Source organism: Melopsittacus undulatus, chromosome 1 (assembly GCF_012275295.1).
Source record: "Melopsittacus undulatus isolate bMelUnd1 chromosome 1, bMelUnd1.mat.Z, whole genome shotgun sequence".
Lineage (NCBI taxonomy): Eukaryota > Metazoa > Chordata > Aves > Psittaciformes > Psittaculidae > Melopsittacus > Melopsittacus undulatus.
This window is the reverse complement of record NC_047527.1, coordinates 60,119,050-60,128,784: the sequence shown is the minus strand read 5'-3', so window position 1 is coordinate 60,128,784 and position 9,735 is coordinate 60,119,050. Positions and strand designations below refer to the sequence as shown.

At 38.9% G+C, this 9,735-nt stretch overlaps 1 protein-coding gene across 1 annotated transcript in view; it reads right to left on the bottom strand.

The window, feature by feature from the left end:
- Window positions 1–681: 681 nt before the first annotated feature.
- The window catches only part of TSHZ1 (teashirt zinc finger homeobox 1), a 54,146-nt gene continuing 45,092 nt past the window's right edge, over window positions 682–9,735 (bottom strand). Inside the window, exon 2 of the mRNA XM_005153440.4 lies at window positions 682–5,258. Coding sequence (XP_005153497.1) covers window positions 2,074–5,258 — 3,185 coding nt within the window. The 3' untranslated portion in view covers window positions 682–2,073. The remainder of the gene's footprint in view (window positions 5,259–9,735) is intronic.

The following is a 9,735-nucleotide window of genomic DNA, read 5'->3' as shown; positions in this document are numbered from 1 at the left end:
TGAAGGCTCTGACAGCTCTCTTTTACATTCTAAATGACATCTGCATTCAACAGAACAGAAATAAAGATTAAGGGAAACACCTGATATGATAGCACTCAGCTTACCTCAAAATGCAATATTTAAAAAGTACAGAGAAACACAGGTCTGCCTTCTTGTACTGTAAGTAAAAACTGGTGTCAAAGCCTCAGAGGTCTTCACCACTGCCAGAAAGGCAAGAACCGCAGCATTCAACAGACTGCAGGGGCAGAAGCCACAGCCTCTGACTGTGTAACTGCTGGAATCAAAAGGTGTTTTGCCTGAGAAGGAAGGGAGGAGACGGTCTTTGAACACACACAGAAAATGGCTACGGGTACAGTCATACAGCATAGGAAAATTAACTTGGCTGAAACCTTTGCAACCCTTCTTGTACTTCAGTGATGAGCAGACTGCCCGTCGCTAATTGATGGCGCCCCACTGATCCCGTACCTTTCGCAGTGCGTACCTACTGCAAATCTCTTTTAAAACGTTATTAGTATTGCGGCTTCGAATGAAACACGTCAGCATACAGATCAGGAGAGATTATTTCAAACAGATTTTTGCTGGTGGATTATATAAACGATGCCTCTTATTGCTGGAATAACACCTCAAAGGCAATATAATGACGACATGACAATGTATGTAAATCAAGAACTGCATGTGGGTTTATTTTACACTTGAGAAAACAGTGGATTTAATTGTGTGAACCAAAATGTACTGTACAATATTAATGATAAAACATCAAAATGTATAATTCATAGTGCATTGCTTGCTTTATTTTTATTTATTTATTTTTTGTCAGATAGTTCCTTTAAGTACATGCATCTGGAAAGATGCAGGTGCCAGTAAAATTCCTCTATTTATATCAAGCTGCAGGAACTAAATTTTATTCAAAAAGTGTGGTTTTACATTATATACACAGAAATTGAATATAAAATGACAATATAAAAAGTTAAAAGAGAAAGCATACAGCCAGAAGGTACAAAGAAAGTTGAACAGTTTAAAATGGTACGATATGTAACATGTATTTTTTTAAGCTGATGCTGGCAATTTACAAGGAACAGAATCCAACATTTGCCCCATTTTTTTTTTGTTTTCATTTACCAATGCAGCACACTATAGAAAGGTCAGCTTGTACCAAAGCTTAACATTTGTAAATAACTATAAACTGCAGTATTTTACAGGAAAAAAAAAGACAAAAAAAAAAAGGAAAGAAAAGAGCATTTTTACACTTGTTTTAAATAACAGCTTGCATACTTTTATTTTTTCTTGCCAAAAAGTGGCAACTCTCAGCATCCAGAGGGTTTGGGCATAGTGGCAACTCAGTTTGCTTTTTTTTTTGTAATTATTATTTAATTGTAATTATTATTTAACTTATACAGTTGTGGCTTCCTAACCCCTTGGGTACTACACAGCTCTCCTTCTTCCAAGCACTGCATGCACAATTTCTTCACAAACCAGTTCTGCATTAAAAAAAAAAAAAAAAAGCTCATTCATTAAAAAAAAAAAAGTTCTGCTTCTGACAAAGCTTTTATTTGAATGAAATGCCTTTAAGCTTTTTGTTTTGTTTTTCCTTATTTACTTATTTAGTCACTGGGAAAGGCACAGAAATGCTATTACAGTTCTCCGAGGGTTAAAACTTGACACTACCAGGTTCTGTGACCTTTATTGTCATGGCAACTTTGTAATTTTAGGATGTCTCTTTATCATTGTTCTTTGTGTCTTTCTTTACGGCTAAATTAATGTCTCTCAATAGTGTCTCCCACTATATTCTACAAAAGATAGCTTAACATCAAGGACAGATGTTGAAAATAAAGGTCAGACTTTGACTCACAAAAAATAAAAACAGAAACAAAAAATAACCATGCACAGATCAGACAAAGAGCATATAAATATAACTACAAAATAAGTGTAAGAAAAACCAAGGTCCAGATAGGCAGTTCAGCAACAAAAGTAAGACTGATTTCAGAGGCTCAGGTCAGGCCTAGTGCAGTACTATGAAGAAGTTTAGTGCAATGTTCCTGTGGTCACTTGCATACCTGGCTGCTTACCTGGACGCTATTGTTTTTCTAACTCAGTTACATAGATCAGATGGTCCTCTGGGGACTTGCCATGTGTTTTACTAAGGTGCAGTTTGACTGCATGCTTGCTTGCAAAAGTTCGGTTACAGAGCTTACACTGGAATGTGGAGCCTAAGTCCTCCTCAGCAATCCCAAGTGAGCCCAAAGTCTTGTTTGCGAGGACTTTTGAAACATTCTGCTGTTCTTGAATCTGATTAAGTGGCAACTTTGACAGATCCTTCAAACTAAACCCTAGGTGTGTCTCTAAGTGACTTATGTATGTAGAAGCAGTCCTGAACTGAGAGGCACAATCATTGCAAAAGAAAACAGGATGTCCTGTGTCCAAGTTCTTTAAAAATTTAGTTCCACCTGTCCTCCTTAACTGATACTTCACATTGGCCAGCCAGTGGCTAATTGTGGTCATGGAAAGACCAGTAAACTTAGAGATGTGTACCCGCTCTTGTGGACCTAAGTCCGACATAATGTATTTGCCTTCTGGGGTCTCCCTCAAGCTGGAAGCAAACTGGGCTTGAAGGATCAGAAGATGCTGAGGGTTCCAGTTGGACTGCCTGCCCTTCCTCTTGTGTACTGGTGACAGTTCATCCAGAGCTTCCTCAAAACTGCTCCCGTCAGCATCAGACTTCTCTGACACGGTAGACGGAGTTGAAGACTTGGGTGTCAAACGCCCTGTGAGGTTCTTCACCATATCGGAAATATCCAGCAGGGCACTCTCCCTTAGCGGGGATGAGGCAGAGTCAGCCACGCTGGAAACAAGAGGTTTGTTTTTGGACTTGGTTAGATCAATAGGTTGATCACTGTTCTCGTAGTAATACCGGTCAATGGCATCAGCCTGCTTGACCGGAGTGGTTGGGTAAATGGGTTTGTCCAACATGCTGTTGCTAATTTTGTACAGCATGGCCAAAGGGTCCAGAGAGGGGCTTACTGGTTTAGAAATTTTGCCTAAGTGGGTATTCATAATGGACTGTAAAGCACTCAATGGATTAATGAAGGATGGCTCAGGTGAATGATCTGTGATGATTCCTAAATTGTTACAGCCATTTGCAACCTTTGTTTTAAGTGGCTCTGTACCATTTGGAGTATGTGCTTCTGCTGGCCTGTCCTTTTTGACCTTCTGAACTTCTGCTTCAGAGCTCTTCTTCTGCTGCTGTTTGTTATTTATTTCTTCTGATTTTGGGAAGTCCTTGTTTTCCTTAGCAGCAGGTGACATGGGTTTGACTGGAGAGCTCTTCTCTTTCTCCAAAGGCTTCTCTTCCTTCTTCACGTTGATTTTACCTGTAACTTTCTCCACTAGTTCTTCCATAGCGGATACATTGCTCTTGTGAGGTGGGGGTGTGAGATTGCCTGGGGAATGGATGAGCGCATTGTGTTCTGTCGACAGGGATTTTACACTGCTTGCATAAGATGGCTGCATTTGAACGCTCTGCACTGCAGGCTGAAGGGGTTTGACTGTTCCTGGGAGCTGGTAAGCTGCATGAATACTGGGATATCCTCCCCAGGAAGGGGCTCCATTCTGAGCTTTGCTGATAGCTGTTGTCACTGTGTTCTCCAAGGATTTCAATATGTCTATTCCACCTTTGGGACTATCATCTAGGTCCTCCTCTCTGAGGTACTGATACAAAGTTGTTGGCTCAAATTTCTCTGTAGAGTCCTCGTTCTCTTCTTTAATCTTTTTCTCTGTCTCACTGACCACCACCTTTTCCTTCTCTAGATCTTTCTTCTCCTCCGAGTTTGTGGAGCCCGCAGGGGAATCGGGCTGCTTTTTAATGTTGGAGGCTGGTAGCCTCGTGTGGGTAGTGGGTGGAAGAGGTATAGACTGTATCTTCTCTTCCACCACAGGGTCCAATACTAGCTGTTTGCCTTTTTTGGAAGCAGAATTGGTCACCTTCAAGAAATGACCAGTGACCATCATGTGAGCAGTGAGCTGCTGCAAAGTGTCATGGGAACTGCCACATTCCATGCACTTCAGTATCTGGGCTTTCCGTGCCTCGAACTGCCAAGTATAGCTAGCACCATTTTGATAGCCATAGCGGTTGTTTGGAGTCACATAGGGATTGGCAGTTTTCTGATCCTTTGCAGACTCACCCAGTGAAGCTTCTGCAGTGATCCCTGCTGGCTCAGGTGAACAAGGTGAAGCTAAGTCCTGAAGTGCTCGCTTTTTTGTAGAAGGGACCAACTTAGTGATGGCTGGTACTGGCTCCTTCAGAGGCACTTTCTGGTAATGCTTTGTTTTTATCATATGGACGCTGAGGTCTTGCAAAGACTCAAACGAATGCCCACAGTACATGCACTTCAGCACTTTTTGAGCATCCTCTTTGCCTTCCATTTCCATAAGTGATCGTTTTCTAGGCTTTGACCACCGTTTGGTCTTATCAGCTTCTTTATCTCTGTTGTCATCACGGTAATGTCCAGTTTCATTCATGTGCACCGTTAGCTCCACCAGTGTGTCATAGGCTGCACTGCAGTCTTTGCATCGAAACTTGCTAGCACCGGTGAACACAGACCCATAAAGTTTATTGTTTTGCCGGTAAAGCTGTACTGTGCTGAAAAGACTAGGTTCTGGGAGAAGTCCATATGAAGAGGTCTGCTGCAGAGTTTTAGCTAATGCAGCTTGGTGCCAGTCATAACCTGAGCCACCGCTGTTACTACTACTGTTACTAGTATTACTCGTACTTGTACTGGTACTAGTGTTGGTACTGGTAGTACTAGTACTCTGGGAATTGGCATTGGTGTCAGTACTGGTGGTGTTTTCATTCTGGCTGATTCCATTGTTGCTGGTGGTTGGATTGGATTTCTTTAAGTCCAAAGCTAAACTGGACCAGCAAGTCTCTGAAAGCAAATTTGCATACACAGCTTTTATTTGTGCCAAGCTGTCCTGTGGATAGGAAACATTGTCTGTGCACTGAGGATCCTCTTTCTCTTCTTTGGAGGAAGTGCTTTTGAAATGGGCCAGCTGATCGCTGTTTTCACTAAATGGTGAACCATAGCCTGCATCCTGATTAGTTGCAGTGCTGACTGGGGAGTTCTGGTAGCTTTGAGCCTCTTTGATCTCCGCTTCTTCATTGCACAAATACTCATTCTCCTGGATGTCCAGAGACAGCCTATCATCTTCCACGCTGTCTTCATCTATTTCTGCTGCTTTCAATTCCTCCTCAGGAACATATGCTAAAATACAGGAAAGGAGATGGGGGAAAAAACAAGACAAAGTTATTGAACACACGTATTTTACATTGTTGCTGTTTTCTGTACTAAAAGTAGTAAACATAAAGACAAATTTTGGAGATACATCCAGAAACCAAACTCATCATCCCTCACATACTCCACGTATAAATCCACATACTCTGTCCTGGTTATGGTTTGCTACCAATGCTACTTAAGAATAACATTGACTTCAGCAGTAAAATACATGCCATGATCACAGTAGATACCATAATATCAAACCGAAAATCAAACAAAGAGCTTATTAAACCAGTTTTTATCAGCTTAAAAAAATGTCCTGGCACTGAGCTATATTTACTGCACTACATATGTGCAACACATTGCAGCTGACCTGTACCCCTCAGAACTAGGTACTCAGAATCACTGCCTTGACCAACTCCATCTCGTCAGTACTGTCTTTTCTGGCACAACTGGCTTTAGCTAAAGCTTCAAGGGCCATTTCTGTGTCACTGACTCTAATGGAGCTATAGGGGGCAAGTGTTTCAGGTCAGCTGTTCCAGGGTCTTCTGGAGGCTGGCTGTACTGGGTCCATCTGAGAGCAAAGCAGCTTTCATTTTCACAAGGTGAAAAGAGAAGCGAGACAACGATTGTTTTCTGAAATGGCTGGGATATACTTTGCCTCCTGTTGTGATCTGATGTGGGTCCTGCATTTACCAGTCTGAAAACAGCAGTCAGAAACTAAAAGTAAATGCTAGAAACTAATTTTTAGAAGAAACAATCAAAAATAATTAGACCTTCATCCCAGACTGATTATTGGTCTATGGAAAATATAAAACTTTGCTATTGTATCGCTGCCTGGTGAATCTGTATAATCTTACCATATTATGTATATATCTATATCAAACTATTTTTTAAACTAGCAAATGTGATATCTGTTAGCATATGGCCATTACATCAAAACACATTTACTCCAAGGGCCTAATTCACAGAAGTGGCTTACATGTACCTAAGTGATAAATGTACACTTTCATCACAAAGCAGAACACACACTTGTACACATTTCCCTTCGGTTCTGTAAAAGAAGCTTAAAAAAAATTACAGTGATAACGGAATGTGGATCATTTATAAGCATGTCAAGGTAGAAAACATGGATTGTGAATAATTTTCAGTAATCAAATAAAAAAATGCCTCTTTGTCAGGTGAACTGTGCAGCAAGTGATGCCGAAATGTGGTCCATGTCCTTCCATGGTACAATACTGAAAGAAAGCCACAAAAAGAGGTGCTTCTGCTCCTGTGTGATATGAAGAAAATACATATTATCATGTTAACAAAGCTGAGGTCCTCTTCAACTGGGGGGGAGCATAACTATATGTTGAGCTCCTTTTTGTACACAATTGCTAGTATATTCTGAAACTTCTTTTCTGAAAAATAAAAAGAATCTTCCTTCATTGTGCTAAGAAAATTCTTTGAAATACTTCATTTTTTAAGGAACGGTATTACAGCTGTTACCACATTCTGTATTTACCTTTGCAATTCATTCTCAACACAGCCCCTAACTACTTCAGTGTGATCTTTTAAGATAAAGCAGGAAAGTAGTCCACCTAGTACTGGGGTAGTGGTGAACATTAAGGTGCCTGATGCATCTTTCATCTGTCCTCTACGTGGCCAGCCTTTTCAGAAGACAAATTGATCTTTTTGTTTTTTAAAGAAAAGTATTAAGCAGGGCCCAATTCCTTACAGATGCACCTGATTCAGTGTTTGCTAAGATATTAAAAGCCCTGGTGAGTACCAAGCACAATAGGAGTCACTACAAAAATCATCCTAGAGCCAAAGGCCAGGAAGAGGCCAGAAAAGCCTTGCAAAGGCAGAAAAAAATTGCTCTTAAAAATGCATTTAATCCATAAAATGAAGACTAAAATACAGGAATACTAATAGAACTAAGAAGCCAGTCAGCTTCTCAGTCTTGCATTAATGCTGTTATTGAAATACTCTGCTGGCATATGAGCATGGTACTACCATTGCAGTTCTGAACTTCAGGCATATCAGTAGAATTCACCCCACAGCTGCTGTCTTAGCTGCCCCGTTAAAGACACCTGTTTCCAGTCATTTCTAACAGAAAAAGACAATAGATTTTTTAAGTTTCAGAAAAGTAAAGAACAGTTATAGAAGAATATGGTTTCTGATTCTGAAATTACTTTTAAATAAAAAAAATTAAAAAGAAAAAAAAACCAACTCAGAGTCCTAAAGTGCATAAAAATGCACAGTTGCCATCTGGCATTTTTATTTAAAAAAAAAAAAAGAAAACTTAGCAATGATGAGCAGACAGACACCAAATAGAAGCTGGAAACCGAGCAGGCCTGCATTCTGAGCTTTTATGAACTGCTGTCTTCTTACTAACCCCAGTGGAGCTATGCCAATTTTCTCTAATTTTCACATCCCAATATTTTTAATAAATAGATGTAAGAAACTGTTGTAAGATGATGAATGTTGCTATAGTTGATACAGCATTTTGTAAGAATCCATGTGAACTATCTGCTCACATCTTTTTACTTGATTCTAAATTGCATAAATATGCATTTTTATAATTGCTATATATAACCATCTAAATATCTGATTAAGAAGAAACTCTAGTTGAGCCTCTGCCCTAGCTTTTATTTTCCTTTACTTATTTATGATGGTGTGTTTTTCTCTACCCTTGTATTTTTGCACTTTACCATAAAAATAAAAGGAGCTAAACCACACAAGAAACGTTAAAACTACATGAAAGGCCAGTGTTAAACTGTCAAAGCAAAGAAACTGAGTGTTAGGGTGAAATATCCATCTTTCACTCCTTTCCTCGTCTTAGGTTCTGCTGAGACTACTACATGATTGAATTCACTCCCTCACCAATATATACTGCAATATAAGAGTTAAGAATGTCTGATTGGCCCAGACTGATTTTCTATGATTTCAGAACTGAAGCCAGATTCTAGGGGAAAAAAAAAAAAAAAAGGAATTTACATGATGTGCACACCCACATGCCTGTGCAGTTGTCATCTGAAATAACACAAAGAAACAATTCTTCTTAACCAAAAAGAGTAATTTATCTGAAATGTTTAATTCCTATCACTGCAATCATCAAGATTTTATTTAAGTACTTTAGTTACACAGGATACATACAATACCTTTTCATTCAAGACTATTAATGTTTGTAAGACGAATAGCAGCTCACTGAACATATGGTATTTTGCAAGGTCAGTGCAATTCTCTAACTAACTGAAAATGTTTCTGGTAACGCTAGTTCAGAAGCATACAAAATGAAGAATGTTGATTTCTAAAAACATGTATGTTTTACTAAAATTCTCAAAGATATTTGACAAGTAAGTAAGCTTCAGTTTTTTAAACATAGCAAAAATACTCCTGTTACAATTAATTGCAGAGGCAAGTAATATTACTCTAAGTCAAATAAAAGTGTGAGATGTTCAGATTCTCCCCCTAAATTATAATAGGTAGATCAACAGACAGGTTTCAGACAGCGCATCCTTCTGTGACTGAGAAACTCTCAGCAATCTTCTCCAGATATTTCTGCATTTGCAAAAACACTGCTGGCTTACACGAGTCCTGAAACCACACAAAAAAAATACCAAGAGCGGATACAAGCAGTGATCCTCCTCACCAAAAGCTATATCAAAAGATGAAGAAATTACAGAACATAATGTCAGCTTTTCTTTTCCTTCTCATTCGTGCATGCACAGACTCAGGCAAATGCACAGTGCAAAAAGGGGAAAAAGCTTCCAATTCAAGACAACTAAAAATTAGGGGGAGCAGTTGGTATTTCTTAGGTCTTGCTATTATTTTTTGCCTAGAAAATGTGCCTTCTCGGTGCCAATGCTTCCCCATAGATACACTGTCATCTTTGAGCAGTGTTAAAAGCTGTGCATTCTAATCTAAGTGGACATGAGAAGCTATATATTGTACATGTGAGTAGCACAGCACATTGTGTTTGCTTCAGTGAGAATATTTACACTACAAAATACACATCCATTGTTTGGAAAAGCAGACAGAGATCTGAAATGTAAAGATGTAGTTAAAAATAAAAATATTCTCACATAAACCCTTTTGTAACCTCGGGCCGGTGATTTTGAAGGAATCTATCTCTGTGGAGGTATTCTTTTCCATTCAAAAAGGGATTCAGCATAGAATACATCATTTTGAAAAGGACAAAAAGTAACAATTGTATTTGTAACAGTCTACAATATTAAATGTAGCAAACTCTTCAAGACCTGATTTTAAATTCTCCAAATAAATTAATTAATTCAGAAGAAACACCTCAATATTGATGGCCACAAGTCAGTAAAGCAATCAAATACTGAAATAATTTTTACTGAAATATATATTTTATAGTTTCAACAAATAGGGATGGGTTTAAGTTTGAAATTCTTCACTAAATCAGGGCCTACTCTGGGACTAAACAATAGTGGCACAATGTGAATGTTCATCATTC